Below are 25,860 nucleotides of genomic sequence, written 5' to 3'. Positions count from 1 at the left end.
GAAAAAGAAAACAACAAATTAAAGTAATATTCAAACCACAACATTTAGTTTATCTACATCCAGCTCAACAGCAACATTTATAATATCAATAATTTTTATCAGATTTTTTTCTTTAGGGTACCTTTTTTATATGTTCTGATTATTTACAACTGTACAAGCAAAGCACACACTTCCAAGTGCACATATTTAATACAGTATTGACTATTTGCATTTACAGGTTTTTCAACAATCTGAAAAAGATCAACTGTTTAAGATCTTTAAGGTATATTACAAAAACTGCTGCTAGTTCCTGTACTACAGTATGTTTACCCAGTAAGACCAGTGACAATAGATACATACTGTAACTGAGTAATTCTGTATTCCACTCACGCTAACCCTCCACGGGGTCAGACCTCATTAACTCTAAGCTGTCTTGTACAAAAGTTAAGGCAAAGTCATTTTCAAGTTTAAATAAAATTCAAGTCTTTAAATATTGGATGGAAATAATTCTTTAAAAAAATCAGTTGTTTAAATAAACATTTTTGTGGAATAAACTGTACTGTCATAGTCAGCAGGAATGAGTTTTGTCTGAACTTCCTGCAGTTTAAACACTTAAAGAAAAACTTTAGGCATCTTAAAACAAAAATAATTTATATTCAACTTTATAAGAAACTTGCTAATTTAGTGCATCCTTGTCCTTCAGAAAGCGCATCACTTCTAAAGTAAGTAAGTGTGAGAAACCTCATCCCAGAGGTAAGTATCAGGGATCTCTTCCTCCACCACACAAAACAAACACCATTATCTCACGTCTTGAAAGAATTTAAATCCGTATGCCAATGCTTGTAGTTACAGGAAGATGTCAACACAAGGCTGACCAAGATATGAACTCTTTCAAAGAGCACTTGGGGCAGAGTTTAAAAAAAAGTCTACACAGAGCACAGGGGTAACCAGAACGTACAGCGCTGACTCAGTTAACTCCCTTACAAGTACAGGGAAGCTAAGGTTATCACAAGAAGGCTACAGTGCTTTCTCCTGATAACATCCACTAACAGGCTTCACCACCATAGAAGCTCACAGACTTAATTCTTTCTATTCACAATGTGCTTTGTATTTGCAAATTATAACATCATTTTTATTCTGGAGTGAGAAGATGGTTACTTGCTTGCAGTAAGTCAAGAAAGGAAGTATTTCAGAAAGACCACTACGGTGCTCCATAGGATTTGTTTTGTGTGTGCAAAAACATAAAAAAAATTAAGTTCTTCAAAAAGCTAGAAACAACTACTCTTGTAACCTAAAAGTGCAAGTTCATTTGCTGACACTTAGTACAGCAGCCCAATAAAAAAATCTTCAAGGTCACATACTAATTTGTAAAATATATCTACTTCCTTGCACTCTACACACTAGCTGCCGTTATCAGTCTTTTGGACACTTTAGATATGTACTTGCAGACCAGTTTATTAAAAATATTGCAGCAGCACATTTCTGCTTAACAGTTTAGAAAAAATTCACTATACAGAGCTTGCACTCACACAGCCACAGAGAGGCTTAATAAAAAGTTGATTTTCTTAAAGACAAATATTTTACATCTTGAAAAAAAAAAAAAAAAAAAAAAAAAAAAAAAAAAAAAAAAAATCACACTAAGCTTCACCTCCAATTAAGCACCAACCTAAATGTAAGGTTTAGAACAACTATCCAGAAATATCCAGAAAAAATAGAATGTTTGTTCAAGAGGGGAAAGTACTTCACAGAAAAATAACTTGCAGGCATTGTTACATGCCTTGTATCACTGCAAGCTCCTAACCAGCAACTCATTCTCAGATATCTTAGTGGGAACATGGGTTTAATTTGTGGGAAGCAGACCTCTTTTGGAATCCCTCCTAGGCGTTAGGTTCACTGAGGAGATTTTGGAGGAGTATTCTGTTCTTTATTTAAGCGTTTGCCAATGGCTGGAGGGGACGATCTGCGTCCTGACTGCCTCCTCTGGTCTTTGGGTTGTCCAGGATGTGACTTTGCAGGAGGAGGTTCTCTGTTTTTCTCTATTGTTTCTGTGGGCTTTCTTTCTTCTTTCCCACATGCTACAGTGTTTGGCTTCTGTTCTTTCTGGGGTTGCAATGTAGGAGGATCCTTAGTTGTTCTCTGGCAAATTTCTGCATAACTAGGCTTTCGCAGTTCCTGTGAAATCGAAAGCAAACAGGAAAGCAGAGTTAAACAAAGCATCCTGAGGAAAAATCAGTTACTTGTATGAACAAAAAAGGTAAAGTCTTTGTCTCAAAAGACTACTGCTCTAAAATATGCAGATGATGACTTGAGTATGAAGTTTACAAAAGCTGTACAGACAGCAAGGTTCAAGACAATATGAAATGCAAAAACAGTATGCCATAAAAACAGGATACTATGATAGGGCAAAATACTTTGAGTAAACTCTAACAGCTGAAAGATGATGAATACTCTGGTTTAAATATCAACATATGCATTAAGGCTTCTACCTCAAGAATACTACCAAGAAAAGAATTCAGATAAAGAGCTATCATTCACCAAGTTCTCGAACACTTGCGCACTATTAATTGCATAATTGTATCACACAAGTAATCGTGAGGCCACCAATACACAAATTTAAGGATGCTGAGCTCACATGATTAAGCAACACTGGGTAACAGAAGCAATATTCTGTTAAATGCATCAAACTGGATCATTAAGCAAAAGTGAAGTAATAAGGTCACTTACTATGGCAGCCCCATTGACTTGTACCGATTTACATGCAGTACTGAGTGTGGAAGAAGAAAGCCTTTCTGTACTCTGTGTCTCTCTCTGCTGTTTATCCACAACCTTGGAGTCCCTGTAAGCATCCAGCAAGAAGCAAGGCTCATGAAAAGTGAAACTTCAAGACAGATGAATGACGTAGTAATGGGTCTAAAACTATATTTAACTACAATAAATTACAGCTATAATCTGCTGAGCACATTATGACTAGGATTGCATTTACAAACGCTATCAAATATTAAAAAAAATACATTCCTGTGGAACTTGACACTACCTGTAATTTGTGACATTCTGTTAGCAGTTGTTTCTTCAGTTATCTTACTCCTGTTACTCAAACACCTCAATTTGATTTGTAGGTTCCAAATAAAGTCTTACTGAAAACTTTACTGTATGGACAACAGTACTGTCCACAGGATCGTGGGTTTACTCTCTATGCCTTCAAAGCTATCTAAATACAAGACAGTAAGTCATTCATTAGACTTTTAAATACTCACAGAGACTAAAACAAAACACTAAACTTCTGTCTGCTGAATGACCATTATGACTGAATCACTGTTATGATATTGTTCAGAAATTAAGCTTTATTGCATTTACTACGATTACAACAAAATATTATTTCTTTCACTAATTAAAATTTTAATAGCTATTTACAGTGTTCCACCTAGCCTTCTGATGACAGAAAATGCAAACATGTTTCAGAATAGAATAATTACAGCCATGTAATTAAGTGCTTACTCAGAAGACTGGGATGGCGAAGGAGACCTTTCAAATGTCCTGGGCAATGTAGAAGAAACTGGCAACAATGGCTCTCGAGGAATACCCGATGGAATAGTGTTTGTACTTGCATCCACATTAATGTTCTGAAGGAGGAAAAAAGGCACAGGGCAATCATAATATCCAATTAATATGGTTTGCCTGAAAATTAACAGAACCAGCAAACAATTTACAAGTTGATTTATAAGGGTAAGTTAACTACAGGAAAATACAGAAGGATCCAACATTTGTATTGTAACAAATAAGTTTTTCCTTTACAATTATTTAGCAACAGACAAATAAATCACACACTGTGGCTCTTTCCCAAAAAGTTGGAAGCTTTAGAATATATCTGGGTGGCAAAACCCACTTCTTTCAACCTGGGAATTTTGCACCTGCTGGTGACAAAATAGGCTTTGTACCTGTTCACAAACACATACTGTGTTCAGCTCTGGGGCCCCCAACATAAGGACATGGACCTGCTTGAGCAGGTCCAGAGGAGGCCATGAAGATCATCAGGGTGCTGGACCACCTCCCCTACAAGGACAGGCTGAGAGAGTTGGAGTTGTTCATCCAGGAGAAGAGAAGGTTCTGGGGAGACCTTCTAGTGGCCTTCCAGTACTTGAAGGGGGCTACAGGAAAGATGGGGAGGAATGTTTTACAAGGGCATGTAGTGATAGGACAAGGGGTATTGGCTTTAAGCTGAAAGAGGGTAAATTTAGATTAGATATAAGGAAGAAAGTATTTACTGTGAGGGTGGTGAGACACTGGAACAAATTGCCCAGAGAGGCTGTTGATGCCCCTTCCTTGGCAGTGTTCAAGGCCAGGTTAGATGGGGCTTTGAGCAACCTGGTCTAGTGGAAGGTGTCCCTGCCCATGGCAGGGGGGTTGAGACTAGATGGTCTTTAAAGGTCCCTTCCAACCTGAGCCTATTAGGACAAAAGTCTCCTAAAGTTACACATCCAAGAACTATCATCTTAAAGCTTTAACTCTGCATCTTCCCAATAGGTGGTGCTAAAAAAACCCCATGACCTTAAAACAACCCCCACAATGCTGAAGTTTTTGCAGACTAGGATATGACCACCATTTAAAAGTCCCTTTCTTATGCTACAGTGTGATTTGCCACCAAGAGAGGCTTTTTCCATAGCCCTCAAAAAATTCTGCTAGTGCTAAGTGATACTGTGCTTCCAGATAAAGACCAAATAGGTTCACGATACACGCATGAATTTAAATTGTCACAAAAGAAAAAGAGAAAGATGACTTTCTATCTTTAAAAATACATATTTCTGACATCCATAACCATTTCATTTCAAAGCGTGCTATGTTTTTTGTATTACTTCTGACCTGTCTGACTCTAGAACAAAAGCAGATTCTGGTAGAAGAGAGAAGCAGAAGAGAGAGCAATGGGACAACACAAGCACAGAAGGAAGAAGATAGCCAGCCCTTTCCCCCAGCACAGCCACCATTCAAAGGCCATAAAATATGAGATTCCTGTGGTCATTGTTAGAAAGGAAAATGGTATTTGATGACATTGTCTTAAATCAGGCAGCACAGATTACTGCAGTAGATCCAAGCCTAGTTTTACTCAAAGTAAAACCATAAAAAGTGGATGTTTAGAAATAAAAGAACAGCTTCTGTAGTTTTACTCACTGCAATAGTGTGTGCAAAAGCTTGAAATTGCAAGTTGCTGAGCATTCTGACCCAAGTTCATCAAAACTTGTAGGTACATGGTTAAGAGTGAATAGCTTCAAGTCAAGCAGAAATGCAAGTGCTGTTCCTAGACCAAACCACTCAGCCCCTATCCAGTAACACTACAGTTTGCTAGTTAGAAAATGTGGGATGATTAACACTTGCTGTTCCCCAAAAAAGAGCACCACAAAGCAAAGAGCATAAAGATATGATGCTTGGATAACAACTGTTGGAAATTATACAACCTAGATTCACTCAGATACTCTACACCAGACTTGACCATCTATAAAACAAGAGTAGCACTGTGTAACTACTTCCGTACTTTGTAACTCTACATCAGGTGACATTAAAAAAACATTAAGATCAAGGTGAAAAGCAGCCTGTATACACTGTCAAGATTCTAACATTAACTCAAACACTTTTGTAGTAGAACACAATTACTCTTTGAAGCCAGTTGCTGTTATCTTATTTCTTATTAACACCAACAAGGAAAGACAGCACAATCCCTTTCTTCCACACAATGGTACAGACTAACTCATACAAGCCAGAAAAAGAAATTGGGAAATTGAGGGAAGCTTTTTAATGTGACAGCACATAGCACTATCATAAAACCTCAGGGTCTGACATTAAGACTGCCTCTACAGGGGAGAAGTGTAAGTTCTTTACAATAAGTACAGTGCAAAGCAAGTACTAGATTTGTAATGGGAAGAGCAATGGGTTTTCAGCTGCAATATCAATAGCAAGTGCTGGAATTATATTTAAAACCTGAAATACGATAGTTAAAAAACATTTCAGAAATAATAGAGATATAATAGATAGATCTTTGTCAAGAGCAGACTGATCTGGAGTACTGGCTAACAGTAAGGTAAACACTACTCTTATCATGGCATTGTCCTGAACATCCCCCCTAAACACAACCCTGGAATGTAGTTGTCCCTGTTGCTACTTGCAGAAGATGAAATAGATGGCCTGTCTGCACAACCACTGCTTCAGGTGCAGACTGCCCTGCTCCTTCCTCTTCTCTTTACCAACAATACCATATAGCCTCCCTACCCGCCCCTGGTATGTGGGCACCAAAGAAAACATGTCTGCAATAGACTGGTTTTAGAGATGAGACAAGAGAGATTCTGGCGTTTCATCAGGTTGCTTTGCACTGCTATATCCAGGAGTTACCCTCTTCAGTTGTGGTACAGCTAGAAAATCACAAGTTAAATTAGAGCTAGCAAAAAGCACCAATATAGACTTCCATAGCCTAGACCGTTCCAGAGTGCATGGGGTTATACAAGTCTTGATAAAGGAGAGCATACTGTCACTCAGATAGTATGATAGAGACAGTTCTAAGAATGAATCTATGAACAGCTACTGAATATTAATTTTCAGCTGCATTTCTACTACATCTCAAAAGCAGTGGTTGCCAAGTCACTCTGGTATATTTTTATCTTTCCAAGCAATATGACAACACTGGGACCCAGCTGGTTTTGGTAACAGTTTTTGTTTCAGCTATGATGATGCCTAGTGTACTGAGATTATGTAATCAGCTTCTTTATATTTCAGTGCTTAAACGTCTGCCTCTGTCACTTTTAAGTGTTTTAGATACAACTCTGAAGTCTGACTTTCAAACAGGAAGAAAATCTATTACATATTTTTCAACTGAGTATCAGAAAGCCTAAGGCTATATAAACAGCAAAGAGCATATTTTCTTATCTCTGCTATTAACATCTACTTGTACTGGTGCCCATATTCCACACCACTTCAAAGAGAATACCCAACAAATTTTAAGATGTAGGTGAAGGTGGCAATGGCACATCATTTGACAGCTGTTTTTAAAAATAATTTCTTATAACCCATGTAAAATCAAAAGTTTATTCTCTATATAATCCACCAAATCTGAAAACAAGAGTTATGCAATGCTTCATTTTCCCAACAGAAGTGAACACTGGCTACTCACTCTTTCTTTTGACGTTCCTATTACCACAGTGGACAGTCTGTTTTCAAAGAGGTCATCGGTCTTTAAATTGCCAGCAGCCCCAGGTAACGGAGGAAAGCTAGATAAACCCAACTCAAAGCTAGGAGATGGAGGTTTTGGGGGTGGTGGAGATTGTGTTTGGCCTCTCTGGAATAGAAATAACACATTGAGGTTACTGCACTGGATGATGGAAAAGACAGACATGGGACTCTAAACTAGATTTTGCATTTGATTTGTGTCTGTGAAGCCCTAGAAGGGCCTCTCCCATACTGCCTTCCAAGAAAACCACACAGTACCAAGAAATAGATGCTTTCATTTTCCACTGTTGCCCTTAAAATATTTCACTATTATTTAAATGGGATGGCATATGCATCCTTACAAACTTCATATGCATAAGCTTTAGTGGTACTAGTATAGTAAGAGAAGTCTTCTTGATAACCCTTCCTTCGGAGTAGACACACTGACATAGAAAGGAGAACAGACTGGTTTAGATATCACAATACAGTGAAAATATAAAGCCCATTTATGTATATTTGGTAGCATTCTAAATGAAAGACAGGAGACAATAAGAATCTTATGTTCAGATATATTAAAAAATGGCAAGACAGCATGACTTACATGTAGTGTAGACAACAGCAATTTATATGGTCAGTTCGTAAAAATGCAAAGATAAATGTCAAAACTATTTTTGAAACATGAAGAGTTTAACTAAATTTAAGAAGAAAAAGTGCCCCAAGCAAAAGACCCAAGAGGCTAAATGCAACTATTCTGCACTACAGACAACAGTTCAGGAGTTAAGTGTACCATAGTTAAAGATCAGTTGTGAAGGCTGCTTGCAAGGATTTATAAAGCTACATTTTATTTACACTGAAAAAATGAAATTAATTTTGTAATCTGCTGTAACTGAAGTTACCAATTAACTTAATCTACATTATGTAAACAAAGTAACTGTTTCATGACTGTGCTTAGGCCTGCGCTAAAATAACCTTTGCTGCAGTACACCAAATGCAAAAGCAGTCTTTGAGAGATTCCTATTCTGGAAAGGAAAATAGTTATGGGTATATAGCCAAGATGGTCTGAAAGTGAGAACAATGCATCTGGAGAGAAAGGTGTTGCATTACTTACTGGCTTTTTTCCCCTTACTGTACATAAAGAGCAATTGATACAAAACTATCCTTGAGGTCTTCTCACAAACTACACTTCATGTCAAAAGAAGGGTGTGTTGAGAGGGAAGTAGGGAAAGAATAAATAGAGGCAAGAACTGCAATTCCTAGGACTGCTACTGACCTAGTATTACCCAAACACAGTTTGAGTACTACAGCAATGGAGGCTGCAAACCTCCAAAAATAAAAGTCAGATGACTATAAAGGGTCATGGAGAAAGATTAAGAGACTACACTTATCCAGCTCAAACTGCAAGAGGAACAACTTTTTTTTTTTTTTTTAGAACTTAGTTTTCTTAAAGGGAACTGAAGTCCTGCGATAGATAATGCTTTTTTATTTGTTACAAACATTTTAAGTTATACAGATGAGTCCTAAAGAATCCAACATATCAAGAGACAATTAGCATTAACAAATTAGGGAGACCAGGGAGAACATCAACGGATTTTAAGCTGCCAACTGCATAAAATTTCTCGCACCTTGTCATAACAAATCGAGTAATTGGCTTATCTCAGATACAATATGTATCTCAGATACAATCTGATCAAAAAGGTTCATGCTCTTCCTCATGCAAGCATGCATACTCTCTATTTTTTCTTAAAAAAAAAAAAAGAGTAAAAGAAGTCATCCTCCATTCAAATACAACTGGTTGTAGTGATGTCCTATATACACTACCTAATCACTACAGCACCACACAAGAGATCAGATCCTGGATTCAATTCTTTCCACAGTCTAAAGGGATTAATCTCTCACTCCAGAGTAAGCTCCTTCCCAGTGTACACAGTTGTGGGTGTGCAGCAGCTCATTTCTCTGTTCAAGCTGCATCACTGGACAGTACAGACTAAAAGATTCACGAGCCAGAAGAGACTAGAAGGAACCTGGCTGCATAAACTGCAAGTAAAGCCTGGAGCTGAGAGAAAGGAACTGTAGATCTCCAAGAGTCATGTCTACCAGTTTTACATTCAAAGTTAAAATAAACTTTGAAGTCATCTGAGTCAGAAGAGACTCTGTGCTTCCTAAGAGTGTCCAAGGTAATCCCCTTCACTCCAGCACTTAAATGCCTAACCTATACCACCTTCCTTGTTCTTTCAAAGACGGAAAAAAAAAAAGAGAAAAAAAATTCTAAAAATTCAAGCAGCTTTGAAACAGCAAAAGGAGTATTTAGAATCCTATATGTTATCAGATCTCACTGAGATTTGAGAAGTTTAACAAGAACTAAAAACACACAGAAGGAACCACTTGTTTTATGCTTTCAAAACCTTGATAGCCAAGTCTAAGGCTACTCAATAACAAGAGCCACAAATACAAAAGTGCAACAATTCCAGACCTTTGAGAAAGTGTCATGGCTCACAGCAGGGTTACTTTGCAACTGGAACATGAATAGGGAAATAATCTAGTTCAACTTCATGAGTGTGCCATGTGTTGCAAAAATAAAGTGTTTAGTTTTATAGAATGAAACCTTAAGTCCTACAGAGGAAGATTACAGTTTTTGTCTTGAACATAATATCTAGTCTAGCCTTTTCAAGTATCAAGACTATTTAGGTATTCACCTTGAACTTAAGTTTACCAAAACTGTAACATTTCAATAGTGTTAGTATACCCTTACCAAGCAGTACTTGGAGAGGCATTTAAGAAAACCATTATTGACTACTTAACAACATTCTAGCTATACATTATGACACATGGATCTATAAAATGTTCTTCAATGTCTACATCAATGATAATCAAGCATCATGTGTTTTGAATTTTAACTTAGCTATTTAGCTCCCTTGAGTGGGAACCAGCACACTGACAAAGTAACACCAGGATAGAAATTTTTTGCTGCTATAAAAGAGTAATTTTACTTTTTCCTAACTTCTTCATTAATGGCAATCTTCTCTGATACCCAAATGCAGTGAACTCATGTGATTCTAATGAGCTGTTGTCTTCAGTCAACTGTGACATGTAATTGTTTGTGCAATAACTTCTCCCCTGCTAGTCCACATAATACCCATACTATTACCTTGTTACCCAACTTTTATTAGAGATTAATATGATCATGGACACTCACTGTAAACTTGTCCTCCCTTTTCTTTCGGTAGCCATATGAGTTTTTCCTAAGGGAAAGAAAGCAGTTATCAGAATCTTGCCTATAAATGAATGGAAGGCAGTTGGTGAGAACAGGAGAAATTCTAACTTATTTCATCCATCCTCATTCTAGACAGATTATTTTTAAAATGTCTGAAGGCACAGATCTTGTACAAGATAGCATAAGAATACACTGGTTACAACTAATTCCTGCACTAAAAGCATCTCAGCACTGATTACATAAGGCTTAAGACAAAACCTTTCAATATCCAAAGTAAAGGTTTTGGGTTTTTTTTTGTTTTGTTTTGTTTTGTTTGTTTTTTTTTTTTCTTTTTGATACCTACATAACTTTAGAAATACGGCTAACTTTTCAATTTAGGTAAAGCCCGTCCAAAACGTTTTCAGAGCTTCTCCCCCAGCCCTTCTTTAGGTAAACCTCCTCCAAGCAGCAGTTTAAAATTTTCAATGCATTCTAACTCAGTTTCAATATCGTTTACATTTTCTGTTTGACTTTTAATATTCTAAATGTATTAAATACTGAAACAAGAGAATATAGCTCTAAGTACTGATTATTCCTGTACATATTTGTAGTCTACAGCTTGAGCAATCTTGTTTCCTATGTCCTTACTCATATTTTCATCCACTAGCTATAATGCAACTTGGCAAATTAGATTTAGAAAAGCATTACAATCCTTGCACAAAATCCCCAGTTAATTTTGTAATGATACAATACAAGTCTAATATAGGATCATCTGCAGAAGACTCGAGTTATCTTCCAATTCAGTCACTCAAAATGCGATTTACTTGGAGAAACAAACACAACCATCATTAAACAAAGCTGCACAGTACTTTTATAAAGCCCTTATTAAAACTATACTGTATTTAAAAAAAATTCTGAGATAAAACAGCTGAATTCTCAGATTAATAGTGGTGCCATCAATTTTCAGCTCCCCAGGTGGTTTTCTGGTTTGTTTGGTTGTTTTTTTTAACTGCATAACAATAGTCGTCTTAGTTGCATGTAATACTTTTTCCTTCCTCCATACCAATCAATCATCTCTGTTGTTGTAAATGTCTAATTTGGGCAAAACTCTCATCTTTCAACTAAAAAGATTAATGAGCACTACTAGTGCAGGTTCAGGTGCACAATCTACACTGATGAACAATGGAATGGGCAGAACTGTTTCACTGAAGTCAAACAATGTGTAAAAACTTTCTTACAACAGATGAAAAAGGATTGAGGATTAGATTTTATAGCTGTAAATTGTTCATCAGTTGCCATTAATTATTTTAATTTGGCAGGAAAGTATGCAAGTCCAGTCTGAATTTGTTCTATATTTAGCATTTTCTCCGAAGTACTTTCCAAGGTTTGAGCTTTGAGGAGAGAGTCAGTTTAAGAGTAATGAGAACAGTACTAGTACCATACCTCTTTACTAAAAGTAGTTTAAAAGCAGCAATACTGGGTTGTTCAGAGGACAAGTGCAGAGTACACTCACCTTCCTCTACCTAATCCAGGAGATGAGTCAACACTGGTCTGCTCCATCCGTCCAGTTCCTACTTCCCTCTTGGTATAGCTCGTAGTAGCATTCTGCATCCGTGTCCTGTTTTGCCCCGGCTGCCGCGTCTGTGGACTCCTGACGCCATTGATTAAACGATCAGCAGAAAAGTTGAATATTGTAGGACTGTCTAGAAGCCCAGGTCCCCTTTCTGTACTGGGTATTGTATGTCGTATATGAGACTTGCTAGGATTCCTACAAATTCAAAAGTCATTTCAACATATGTACTACGAGAGATCTTCTGAGGCCTAAGTCTATACACAGAATTCAGAAGAAGCAGGATCTTGAGTCCTTTATTGTATATTTCGTTTATAAGAAGGATAAATATTCATTTTAACAGGTCATGTGAATTATGAAAATTTAACTTTTTGTTGTCTATTTTCAACTGTGGTTTTACTAGAAGCTACTTGAAATTGCAAATCTGCAAATACTACATGAATAATCCTATTGATCACATGCCATCATTCAGAATATTTCATCTCAATACCCTAAATCCTGGAACAAAGTTCTCAACTTTCAGACAGGCCATTTACATTTAGAAACACTACATCCACTAACAACAGCAGCACCATCTGCCCTTTAGCCTCACTTAACCTTGCACCAGGTTCAATTTCACATGTATTTTCAAGTTAGCTGGTGTTACTAAAATAAGCAGATTAAACCCCCACATGCCAGGTAATAAACCAGTATGTATACTGTTAAAAGACAGATGAACTTGCCTGTTCCTGGGAGGATACTGTCTGAGTGTAGTCAATGGAGACGCAGCAGGCTTAAAGGTTGGAGATGTGAACCCATTGATAAATCCAGTATTTGGAAATGGTGTTACCTAAAGAATATATTGCATGCTCACAATTATAAAGAAAGTGAGTAGTATTTTTTCTTAACCTTGTATTTTAGGTCATCTCTGTGCAGGGTAGTACCTGCTTAAACAGCAATAGAACATCTGTCCAGTGCCTTGTGACCAACTTCAAAAAATGCAGGTTTTTTGAGAACACAGCCACTATACATATTCAAAATTCTGGTAACTTAAGAGGATTGAAAAACATCAAGCCAGAATTCTTGGCTGCCAGTTAAGTAATGCTCCTTCTATTTCACACCACACTATGCACGACTTCAAAGTACAGAGATACTTCTTTGTCAAAGAGTCTAACCTACACAACCTGTAGTTGTTCTTAATTTATATTGAATCCCTCCCTGAAAAGAAAAAAATAATTCTTTTTAGTTCCTCATTCTCCTTACCTTCCATGTGATACCTAAATAAAGCCTAGAGAGTAAGTGGATCTTAACTGGACCTCTGATTCTTGTCACATCTTACTACCTTTTTCTACATGTGAATTAGTGTCTTGTCCAAAAAAACACTAGCAAAACATGTTGGGGGGTGGGTACATATCAATGTCTTATGTTAACAAGGTATCTCAAAATCTGAAGCATGTTCATAGTAATTTCTCTAACCCCACCAGCACACTTTTCTTTTTTTAAATGTATGAGTGAGTTTCAGTTAGGAAGTGTTGTTATCTAGCAACAGCAAATACTTGCTTGCCTTCTCCCCCTGAAAATAAAATGCAGAACAGTTAAGACTTCCACATAGCACTCTTTCTACACTTAAACCATGAGAAACAGCCGTGATTAAGACTGTTTCTTGTAAAGGTAACTAAACTTGTCTAACCTTTCTTGTAAAAGGTAAAGCAAATCACCAATCAATGAAAAATAAAATTTAACACCAAAGCTGTCATGCCAAACTACTGTTAGCTTATCCTAGCACATGACAGCAAATGCTACCTCAGACTCCAAAAATAGGCCATTAAGAGTTTAATAAAGCTATTTTAGGAATGAGGTTTCATCAAAATACTGCTTTGAAGTGCTTTCTGCTTTAATAGTTACAACTTGAATGCTGTAAAATTCAATCAAAACTAGTAAGCAACTACTGAACCTGAATAATGAGAAGACATTGAACATACTAAAGGAAAACAGTTTAACTCATTGCTTAAAGGGACACTTGCAATATTTGCCCCTTCTTTCTTTGTAAGGATAATCTTTTTGGAAGAGAAAAAAGTAATTTTCCAATAAATATCAAAAGCATCAATTTGCTTTCTCCACAGAAGTCACCCAGCTCATTGAAAATACAACTGTTCTTTTTACGAGTAGGACAATAGTATTTGAGGTAAGATCTAGTTAAATACTTGATGAAGAAGTAGGTAGTTTTAGAATTTTGAGGACGTGTGTTGTCACATTCTAGTTTCAGAACTAAAACTGTATGCCCGCACTACTGGGTGTATTTAATCTCAAATTAGAGATGAGACAGCTCTGTTAGCGTTCATGCAATAACGGAAGTAAAAAACCTTCTGCTGCATCTACACACAAGTCTTTACATGCAAAAGCCTGTCTTATGAAAATTATTCCTGTGTCATTGTTCCTTGTGGTCCCTGTTCTTAAAAGTGATTTGTATTTAAATATAGCTTTTCCTATAACAGGTTCAAGAAACATCACATTACTTCAAAGTACACAGAATGCAGTTAATCAACGACTATGCTGCAAAACAGTGATAAGCAAAGTTGTGCCAGTTCATTTTCTGTTTTTACTAAAAAAGGTATGAGAAGTTTAATGCTGACAAACTTGTACTGTCTTCCCCCAAAGGCCTGGACTAGTAAGCTTTCTGAAATACAAAAAGTTTTAAGATGACATAATGCAGATACACACTACGCTGTGCTTGAACCTGCAGCCAATTAATCTACATCATCTATACCAGTACCATCCAACTACTTCACTGCCCCACAGTAAGACTGCTATAGTCAGTCTTAGTTTATATAGAGAAACAGTCACATTCACTGCTGCTTAATAAGGTGCCTTTCACCTGGAGTAACAATGTTTACTATGCTACCTTGCCTCCTCCACATTCTTCATCTCCTTTAAAAAGCCTTCTCCGGCAAGAGCTCTGGCTACCGTCCTTATATGTGAAGTGTTTACCACACCAACTTTTTAATTAGCTCCTTGTTCAGTACACAGGAAGTTTGCTGAAGTTTGTTCAAGGACACTTTAATCCTCTGCCAAAAAACCTCCAAAAAGCTTCTAATTTTGAGCACTGCTACCCTCATTTCTTTTAGCCACAAGCAAAGAGGCATTTACAGAGTAGAAGAAAGAGGTTCCACAGGACAACCTTAGTCTTCCAGTTGTTATGGAAAACTATGTTCATATTAGTTTTTGTAGGATAACAAAGGCAGACTAAAAGGGGACAAAGTAATTCTGATGGGACTGCCACAGTGGAGATGATGGAAGCAGCATTGCAGGATGTCTCATTACAGTATATAAGGACTTACTGCTACCCTAGCTCTAAGGCTTACCGGTAGCCCCCTTAAATTGTTTAATTTTTAAAAATTTTGAGTTATTTTTATTAGCAAAAGTAATTTTATTTTTCATTAGCAAATAAGATGTTACTTTTGCACAGAAAAAATTTTGCTTTAAGAACATGCTGAATAGGGTAATTCAGAGTGTTAACTTCCTGCTGGAAGTTATCCTTATTTATCTGACTCCCTTAAGGTTATTCGGTACATACCAGAATTGCTTTTTCTAGTATTCACGTACATATTCTGAAGATCTAATTTCTAAAGAGGCTTTTAACCATAACTAAAACAAATCTTTAGCAAAGATTTAATTTGATCTTAATAATCTTGAGTAAAGAACTACCTCAAAAACTTAAAGCTTAAGAAAAGAATCAGTGCAGTTTGAGATCTGGTGCAATTTTCAAATAATTTATCTTGCCCACTACAGGAAGAATTTCAAAGAACTATTTTTCAAGAAGAATCAGTACTTCAGGATACATATGCTTCCTACACCTCAAGATTTCTTAAGAAAATAATACTAACTTTGAAAAGAATGCAACTGTTTCATAATGAAAGACTTACCAATGAAGGGTCAAGGTAGCTGTGCGTGGCTGACCAGGTCTGTGGGCCAATTAAGCTGTACAATGGAAACTGTTGGTGGGGACTGTATACTGGAGGTAAGTAAAAGGATGTTGTGTAACGCTGCTGTGTGTAGAGGTTCATATCCAGAGGTCTATATCCATTCTTTGGCAAAAATGTGTTTATAGCTATTGCCTTTGCTTTTATCCTTGCCTGCAAAGGAGATTATATTATTTATTACAGCAGCCTTTCAAATTAGAGCAGGATGGCTCAAACTAGCAGCTCTCAAAACTTTTACTGGACACTTGTCAGTCACTGCTTTCTCCTTCAAGGAAGGCAGGAATAGCAGAATGCTTCCCTGCTGGCCTGATGCTGGGATGGGTATACAACTGCCAGAAAGGAGGAAAAGAAAAAGTAAAATGGCATGTGCTGCATTTCAAAACCCATCTCCAGGTCAAATGGCTGCTGAGATTACACCACTTAAATTTACATTAGAAAACACAGTGAGCCCCATAAAAACAGTACATATACACATATGCCCCAGAAAACCCCATACAGCTGTACTAACCTTAATTGGTTTTCCTTGGAAAGTTTTCACTTCTTCTCTCAGGTATCTGTAAGCCTTTAAAAAAGTAATGATAAAATTTGTTAAATATAATTTAAACAGAAAATTAAATTTTGACAGGCTAAGCTTAACAATAATTCTTGAAGTGTTTGCTAATATTAGACTATCAAAAACCCTCATACATAATCTGCATTCATCAAGGTTTAAGTTACCATTTCAGAAGTGCTTCAATAAATTTAAAACAAGATTTTAATTCTTAGGATTGAAGCATTTTAATGTGTCATCCAAAACAGTGTTCTTAGTAAAAAAAATTATAGGTTTGGTCTGGAAGCCAGGATATATGAACAAGATAAAACTTTTATAGCATTATGTTTAACAGTACCAATAACTGGATATTAGCTAAGGGGAAGCAGTACTGGTTTTAAAGGCTTAGGTATTCTTTTGAAATTGTTACACATTTGTAATATAGTTTACCACATAAACTACCCTCACCCCACCCTTTTTTACTGTTGTATTCTAAAATGCTTCAAAAAAATAGTGTTACCTGTTGTGCATCAGCTTCTGATTCAAATGTGATGAACCAGTTGTCATTATAGGCAAACTCACAGTTGATAAACTTAGGCAAATTATCTCCTTTGAAAAGTGCTTCGACCTCCTAAGGAAAGTGGTTTTCATAAGAAGGGAGAGAAAAAGATGGGAGAAAAAAAACAGATGGACAGAAGAAAACAGCAATTTAAAGTGCAGAACTCTGGAACTCCAGGTAAGGAAGATAAAAACCACTTTCAGACTTACAAAACAGACCTGAAGCTGCAGAACACCTGCAGTAGTGTTAGCTCTCTACAATCTCCCTGCTAACTAGAAAGAATTCAAGCAAGCATCATCTAAGGCCATACTGCAAGTAGAAGTTGCCTGCTCCCTTTACATCTGGGGAGATAAGCTATTTAGGCAATAGAGATACACTTAAATTTGGAATCAAGTGCCAAAAAACGGCTATTTCCTCCCTGTCCCCAGAACCTTGGAGGCACAAAAACTTCTCCATACTGTATGGGATAGTAGAGTCCTGCCCTTTGAGCAGAAACCTGGAGATACACTTTAACTCAAGTTTCTACAGATTAATAGATTCAAAACAGGGTTTATGTTACTTCAAAAACAATCAGTTTCTACAGAAAAAAACAACACACCTTGGACATTATACTTGGTTTAATTTGTTTGCCTATTACTTATTATTGTCAGAGTGGGGGAGAGCAGCATCAAAAAGCAACACATCTTGGGAGTCCTTATAGCATTTTGCAACTTCGCTGCTTAAATAAAGCCTGACATGCTACACCAGTTAAATATCCTGTTATTATTTAGCCAGTTAAGACTAGATTTTCCAGTCTGGCATATTTAAACACATAACAAACCACTTTGCTTTAGACCACCTCTTCTGAAAACAGACTCCTTCGAAACTTCGTCATTGTTAAGCATTTAAAAGTAACAACCCAGTGCTGATGTATCCAACCTGACAAACTGATGACAGCAAAAAAACCAGAAACCCCTACAATATTAAAGGCTAGGCAGTCCTTGAAAAGTTACATTTCATTTAGAAATCTAAAAGCAGCTGATATTTCTAAGCTATGCACATACCATTTTTAACTACTCCCCTCCAATTCCTTTTAGCATTTTGTTTCATACTCCTGTTTAAGGCCACTTTATTATAAGTTTTTAAACTGCAGTACTTCTCTTGATAGTCTTCATACAAGAAGTAGTAACTCTTTCAGAATCTTTATTCTTTCTTGAAAAATTAAGTAGAAGAGATATTAAAATATCTACCCATCATCAAGAATCTTTGCTGCCTCCTCCTCAAAAATTCAAGATGATTTAATCTATGGCCCAATTATTTTTTTCCAGTTTTTCCATTAGTCAGTTTCAGCTATACGAGTTGCTTTAAATATCTTTCAAAGAATCAAGTTCTCCACTCTCACACTCATTCCACAAGCCAGGGGAGATCCTTAGCAACTTGTTAACACCTCTAGCCTCAGCATTATGGAAATGTTTGCAAAGCTTTAGTACTTTATCCTAACAAGCTTCAAGGTACAGCAGTGGCATTTTGCATTTTAAGACTTATCTTCATTCATTTGTTTGCTATTTCTCCAAGGAGCTGAGCCCTAAGTACATACGGATAAAACCAGAGTCCAAGAAAATCATGGTATCTCTACCAAACACAGCACAGTCAGTTTTTCAACCCTCTGAAGAGTTACAGGTTTTAACAGTCTTCCAATGAGCAACATGCTTTTATCAAATGTAACGATCATCCAAACACACATAATAAACTAAGGTTTAGAAACATTTGTTAGAAACTAACTAACCATGTAGTAAGAAATGGAATATGCTTATTGAAATCTGGAAGAAATTAACTTATAAATCCTAGATGTGAAAGCATTTTTTACTGAGTAATTAAACACTTACTTCAATGGGGGTAGATTCAGGTACTTCACGTAAAATCACAATACAGCGATTCTGATTTGGCCTAACTTTTTCTCCCTTCTCATCCACTTGGACTAAAGGCAATGCTAAGAGAGAAAAGAACAATATGTCTTTTAGCTGTCAGAAATCATAATAGCTTTGTACACCCAAAGATGCTGTAGGCACTGTGTACAATGCAAAGCTTTTTGTGCTCAACTTCAAAATTTTTTTGAACATTAAAAAACAAGCAGAAGATGGCTAAGGATACTTTCAAATATATGAAACTGAATAGACATGTTCCTTAAAATCTCCACACTCTTCCTACTCTCCTAGCCTAGAAAATACCCGTTCATTAGCCTTTTCTTCTATGGCGCACATTGCTTTTTTGATTTTTACATTACATCACCACATCCAGCTGAATCTTAAGTGTCCACCACTTCCCTGCCAAGATTATTCCATTGGTTGATTGTTCTCATTGTGAAAAATTTTCCTCTTGTGTCCCACCGGAATCTCCCCAGGAGTGACTTGTACTCATCATTTCCACCTGACTCCTTGTAAAAAGGAAATCTCCATCTTCTTTGTAGCCACCCTTTAAATACTGGAGCATGGTGATAAGGTGTTCCCTAAGCCTGTTGTTCTCAGGGCTGAACAAACCCAGTTCTTTCAGCCTTTCCTCATATGGCAGGCTTCCCAGTCCTCTGACCATCTTTGTGTCCCTTCTCTGGACCCTCCCCAGCCTATCCACATCTCCTTGCATAGCAGGGACCAAAACTAAACACAGTATTCCAGGTGTGGCCTGACAAGTGCCAAGACTACTTTATCTCTGCTGCTGGTGCAGCCCAGCATTCTGTTGGTTTTCTTTACTGCTGCAGTTCACTGTTCACTCATATTGAGCTTGTTGTTCACCAGGATCTCCAAGTCCCTTCCCACAGGGCAGCTCCCCAGCCCATGCTGCATTCCTGGATTGTGTTTTCCCAGGTACAAGACCTTAAACTCATCCTTGCTGGACTTCATAAGATTCCTGTTAGACCACTCTTCCAGCCTATCCAAGTCTCCCTTTCAAAGTGTCCACTTCTTCACTCAGCTTGGTATCATCAGCAAACTTCAGGGTACACTTGACTCCACCACCTAGATCACTTGTGAAGATATTAAACAGCATTGGGCCCATTATCAATCCCTGGGTGACCCCACTTGTGACAGGTTGCCAGTTTGAAAAGGAGCTATTTCCCACTATCCTCTGGGTGCAGCCTGTTATCCAGTTCTTTACCCACCGCACAGACCACTTGTCTAGACTGTAACAAAACAGTTTCTCTAGGAGGCGGCTGTGGGAAACCTTATCAAGAGCCTTGGAGAAATCCAGGTAGGCAATGTCCACTACTCACCCCACATCAACTGAGCAGGTTACTTTGTCACAGAAAGCAACCAGGTTTGTCAAGCACGATTTGCCCTTGGTGAATCTGTGCTGGCTTTTCCCAGCCACATGCTTCATTTGACTTGTGATACCCCCCAGGAGGATTTGTTCCAGAACTTTTTCAGGGACTGAACTAGGACTGATGGGCCTGTAACTTCATAGATTCTCCTTTAAGCCCTTCTTGTAAATTGAGGTAACACTAGCCTTCTTCCAGTTTTATAGGACATCCCCCCATCTCCACAGCTTCTTAAAGATTATGGAAAGTAGCCCTGCAATAACATCCTCCAGCTCTCTTACACCCTCAAGTGGGTATTGTCAGGGTTCATCAACCTGTAGGAGTCAAGCTCCTTTAACAGTTTGCATACCAACTCCTTCGTTCACTGATGGTGGATCTATGTTTCCATCAACCCAGATTTTTTTCCCAAGGCCTGGGGCCCAGCATAGCTGGTAAAGACAGAGGTGAAGTAAGTGTTGAAAACCTCTGCCTTTTCAGCCTTGTTGGTGACTAACTCACCTCTCCTGTTCAACAGCAGGCCAGTATTTTTCTTCTGTTTCTGCTTGCTGTTTACATACCTTAAGAACCCTTTCTTGTAGTTTTTGACATCTCTGGCCCATTTCAATTCAAGCTGAGCTGCTGCTTTTCTAACTGCATCTCTGCACACCCTGATAATGCCCTTATAGTGGTTATACATCTGCTTTTCCATCTCTGGTATGCTTCCTTCTTGGTTTTGAGCAGATTCAGAAGCTTACAGTTAAGCCAAGGGATGAACTGGTTTTGTACCTCCAGTAGAGCACTGCACTCACTAGCTCCTTTATTCTCCATGGAAGCTTCCCACAGAATCCCTCCCAACTGAGCTCTCAGCAAGTTCAAATTTGCTCTTCTAAAATTTAAAACCTTGGTCTTAGTACTAACCTTCAGTATGCTCAGCAAGATCCCAAACTCCACAATATCATGATCATTGCAACCAAGGCGATACTAACCAAGATGTAACAAAGTAGGTTTTCTTGGTTTGTGAGTAGCAAGTCCAGCAGTGTCTCATTACAGGTCAGCACATCTAGCACTTGTATGAGGAAGCAGTCCTCAACAGATTCCAGGAACTTGATGGATGTGAGCTGCTGTACTGTTCTTCCAACAAATATAGAACCAAGTTCTGTTGACCTGAAGCTTGCTTAAGTGACCCAAATATCGCTTTGTTGGTCCTAATGTCTTAGTTCAGAGGTTGGTAGCAGACGCCAACTCTAAGTCTCACCTTGGAAACAACCTTTCTGATCTTGACACAGAGGCATTAGAGAGGGCTTCCACAATTACCATAGTTGACTTTTTTACATTCGAGTTCCTCTTAATGTACAGCCCAACTCCACCTTTCCTGCCTGTCTCTACAAAACAGCTTATATCCATCCATCGTGATCCTCCGGCGCTGTGAGTTGTCCCACCACATCCCACAGTTTAAACTCACGTTATTCTCATTTACACAAATCATTCATTACTCAATACCTCAAATGTGAAATAGCTTTGATAAAAACTGCAATCATATAATTGTGATGGTCTAAACTGGAAGCTGCCTGCTCTATTCAATGCTTTACAGAAAAGAATGGCATTTTAACGATACATAATAAAAGACAGGTTGAAAATATGGGTTAATAGTCCTACGGCAATAGCCAAAATACTTTCTAGCATTGACGTATTTTTACTTACATCTCAGCACTTCAACAATCAAATCCATATCAGTACTGAGTTTCTTGACATGATCAAGGTTTGCTACTGTCATAATTGGCACATACTGATCACTGTCCATCTGTGATATAAGGTACATGTCACTGGCAAGATTTTCTCTGTTGGAAAAGAAAAAAAGAATGGGAAATGTCATAGATGTAATTTTGCCAATAAACTTGAGACAAAAGTCATCACACAAATTCCTACACTAAGTTTTGGTTTTGGCATTTTCACCAACTCCCCAGTCTGTTCACTGACTGTATTTCACTTCCTAGAAAACATTCAAATGTCTTTTTTTCCCTTCATGCAACAGTATTACCATCTTCCTGTTTAGGCAGCACATTACCCCCACAAACATGTAACACTGTTATAAGTATGAATTCAAATGACCACTGACTAACTGGTTATGCAGGAGTGTACAGATTAGGAATTGTTCTAGGCTATTAAGACATGTGTTTAGGATGTTTTTATCTAGACACAAGCATTGAGAATAATGAAGTACAACTTAACTGTTTTGACGATCTTGCATCAGTCTATACTGAAATGTGTATGATTCAGAGCCTTAATTTTTTTTTTAATCGATCCTTAATTTACATTTTTATTTTTTTATATATATATATATATATAAAAAAATAAAAACACCCTTATATATCTTATATAAAAGGATCTACGGATGCACATACAAAATTCTACTTTGTCCCAAAGCAAATTTTGAAGTTATTAAACAAAGCTTACCAAATGGTTTAAGTTACTCTGTTTTAATTTGAAAAAACAGTAAGAGTCACAAAAATTCACCTGATCTGTAGCTCATTGGAACTACTCTTACTTCAAAACAACATATTTGCTAGTTAATATTTTAGGCCCAGAAGCTTCATGTAAGCTTTAAGAGGTACATCAATAGAACACTCCGAAATTTTTGTTTTACTTCACCAAATTATTGTTCTTTCCACTCAGTTTTAAGTGACAGCTGAGAAATGTATTAACATACATGCCAAGCTAGGTACTGGATCTTGTTAGTTATCCTCCAGTTTGCTACATTTAGGTATATACATACCTAGATAAACAGAATTCCAGTGTTTTTTTCAGTAATTCTCGTAAATCTTCCTGACCTTCTGGCTGCAACTGTTCATTTCCACCTAAAATTAAAATACCGAAGTTTAAAATTTAGTTCTACTATATTACACAATAGATATTTTGATCAAGCCACCACGTATACTACTGGCTGTATAACTAGCAACAAATTATCAAATTCAGTAAATGTTCATTGTGTGTTAATTCACCACCCACCAGAATTGCACAGGAACACTTTTTAAGACAGAAAAGAAAAATCATGTCTGACTTCACTTGTTAACCTCTGTTCTCCATATAAGTAAAAATCTGAAGCAGTTTTAGAAAAGCAGCTACAAACACATCTCAAATACTACACTGATTTAGCTCATATATCTGTCTTCCAGTCTTAGGAAACTAACCAGTTTCTAGCTGACTAAGCCCTGAGTAATACAGCAATTAAGAAATATAATGGGGGCACTTCATACTTCAGGCCTCACTCTAAATTCCCAACAGACTAATTGAGAAAAGAGTTCCAAAAATGTAGTTATGAAATATCAGCAGATATCCAATCAATTAACAACAGACATGTGAGCAGTTAACCTCTTGGTTAAGGAGAAATGAATGGCTTTTTTTACATCTGGAAGTTTCAAAGTTATCACATGGAACATACTACTTCCATGTTCGTTTTAGTTTAGACCCAATATACAGTCAATTGAAGGTAATCTAATAGTGTCAGTGGGAGAACTGTTTAAAGATCAGAAGTTTAGCACGGCTTTTAGAGATTCATAAAACATTTAGTAACATATTATATAGAGGGTTTTTTAAAAAGATTTCACACCAGCTATTACCCTTGATACCCTTCCCTTCTTCAGTAACTTTCATCCTTTCCTTCAGCTCTCCTTTAACATTTCTTCCTAAAGCAACTTCTAATTTCTTTCCACCATTCTGTCCTTCACATGTTCTATTCTGATGTGGATAATGGCAACACCTGAGAAACACACATATCATGTACTAATCACTATCTCCCTTCCCTATGTCCTCTTTCTTCCTTGTCCAAAATCTATCAAAGACCAAAATTATATGCATTTTAAAAAATAATCATTACAAATAAAAACCTTTTCAGAGTTGGGATCACTTATGTTACTATTCATCAAATGGAATAGATCCAACCTGCTGTTCAGCTGTTTTACAAAACTATATGACTCTTTTTCTAAGTTAACTATTTTGAGCATGTAAAGGACACACTGACAAGTTCTCTAACACTAAGCTGAGGAACGCTGCTCCCATCTAGGGTGCTAGGCACCATTAATATCACTTCCTATTTGCTAGTTATTACTTAATATTCCCCAATAGTAGCCATAAGCAGAAGGGTCAAAGACAACTTGTAATTTTCAGCACAAGCAAGGATGATTCCACAACTGTGCTGCCTCGATTTCTAACAATTATGGATGCTATACTAGTCACTTCAAATACATGTTATTAAAAAAAAGTAAAAATTATTTTAACTAAAAATATTTAAAAATACATGTTATAAAATGCACAACGAACAAGAAGCAGATCTCTCATGAAGAAGAAACACCCAGCACAATTTCCTCTTTCCCATCCCTCATCTCCATTCAAGTAGTAATCCTACATGCATCTTGCAGACCTTCTGTCCCTTTCAGTGAAATTCAAGCATGGCTGAACCTCTATGCTAGTGTCTGTAAGTTTCTGAAAACACGCCATCTGGTATAGACTATAGCTACTAACAGTTGCACTGAAAAAAGTCATGCAAGTTAATTAAAAAAAGAATGCAAACAAGTTAAACTGTTGCTTTTTTTAGCATCTTAAGTACAAGAGTGATCTTTCAACATACTAACATTCCTACTTGAGACACAAATGGTATGTGAATTTCCCCTGGTACCTGACCCAACTAGAAACATGAAGTTTAGGTAGGTATCTAAATGTAAATGTCTACACGAGGGACTTGCATTGTGAATAACATTTCAGAAAACAATACTATTATATCCAGAACTTATGACAGATTTCGTGCAGTATCTTACAGGGCCTATACTCAAACAGGAGACTGGTTTCCAAATATGCCTAAACCTGAGAGCAAAAATGACAGGATTTTCTGGGGTCTGTTTACAGAACAAATATTGAACAACAAAAGTGACATAGTTTTTTTTGTTTCAGTTTTCGTTGTTTTGTTGGGGTTTTTTTGTGGGGTTTTGTCATTTTTTTTTTAAACAGATGCTCACTGTTCAACTCAAAATCTGTTTTCTTTTTTTAAACCAAATCCAAGCAAATATTAGCTTTCTCTTACCTATCTGGGTGGTTTCATGCATAGACTCATACTCAGAATGATCAATAGCCAAAGGGTTCATATCTGTCTGATCTGACACCGAAACAGCTGGTGGCAGCTCTGTCAGCACTGCATTCTGATGCTTTTTGTCACCGTCACCGTTGGCATCCAGTCCTGCAGCAGAGATGACAAACACATTCAAAAAGCATTCTTTCTAATCACAGTAACATCATAGTTAAAACTGAATCTGAAGTAAAGTTGCTTACATATTTGCATTTATTATTTTAACAGGAAATTAAATTTGAGGAAGTTCTGTACTGAATTTCACCTTTTGCTTGAGCAACGTATAAAAACTCTTATCCATACCTTCTTTACAAGTATCTGGAGGTTGGTCAGGTATTTCTTCCCACGTTTTGCTCACACTACCATCAGTGGCACCACTTGCTTCCAAGTGTAACATATGATTTCCCCATACCTTTGCATTAGGGTTTAACTCAGAAACCTTGGTCGATTCCTACAAAAAGAAAATGCTTTGATTATGCTCTTTGTGGATGCACAGCACACATCT

General features: G+C 37.2%; 1 protein-coding gene across 2 annotated transcripts in view; it reads right to left on the bottom strand.

The window, feature by feature from the left end:
* Positions 1 to 1,603: 1,603 nt before the first annotated feature.
* LARP4B (La ribonucleoprotein domain family member 4B) overlaps positions 1,604 to 25,860 on the bottom strand; it is a 37,687-nt gene continuing 13,430 nt past the window's right edge. Inside the window, exons 2-16 of one of the 2 annotated variants that reach the window (XM_026842950.1) lie at positions 25,659 to 25,806; positions 25,314 to 25,466; positions 23,013 to 23,094; positions 21,941 to 22,077; positions 18,837 to 18,940; positions 16,933 to 17,043; positions 16,392 to 16,445; positions 15,827 to 16,036; positions 12,647 to 12,753; positions 11,868 to 12,122; positions 10,358 to 10,403; positions 7,130 to 7,294; positions 3,475 to 3,599; positions 2,704 to 2,815; positions 1,604 to 2,151 (exon numbers count right to left, since the gene is read on the bottom strand). In XM_026842950.1, coding sequence (XP_026698751.1) covers positions 1,870 to 2,151; positions 2,704 to 2,815; positions 3,475 to 3,599; positions 7,130 to 7,294; positions 10,358 to 10,403; positions 11,868 to 12,122; positions 12,647 to 12,753; positions 15,827 to 16,036; positions 16,392 to 16,445; positions 16,933 to 17,043; positions 18,837 to 18,940; positions 21,941 to 22,077; positions 23,013 to 23,094; positions 25,314 to 25,466; positions 25,659 to 25,806 — 2,091 coding nt within the window. In that variant the 3' untranslated portion in view covers positions 1,604 to 1,869. The remainder of the gene's footprint in view (positions 2,152 to 2,703; positions 2,816 to 3,474; positions 3,600 to 7,129; positions 7,295 to 10,357; positions 10,404 to 11,867; positions 12,123 to 12,646; positions 12,754 to 15,826; positions 16,037 to 16,391; positions 16,446 to 16,932; positions 17,044 to 18,836; positions 18,941 to 21,940; positions 22,078 to 23,012; positions 23,095 to 25,313; positions 25,467 to 25,658; positions 25,807 to 25,860) is intronic. The other variant, XM_026842951.1, reaches the window with a different exon arrangement.

The sequence above is a fragment of the Athene cunicularia genome (assembly GCF_003259725.1).
Source record: "Athene cunicularia isolate RWA chromosome 2 unlocalized genomic scaffold, athCun1 chr2_part1, whole genome shotgun sequence".
NCBI classification, from domain to species: Eukaryota; Metazoa; Chordata; class Aves; order Strigiformes; family Strigidae; genus Athene; species Athene cunicularia.
The sequence above is the reverse complement of the archived record's forward strand: the minus strand, read 5'-3'. Positions and strand labels throughout refer to the sequence as shown.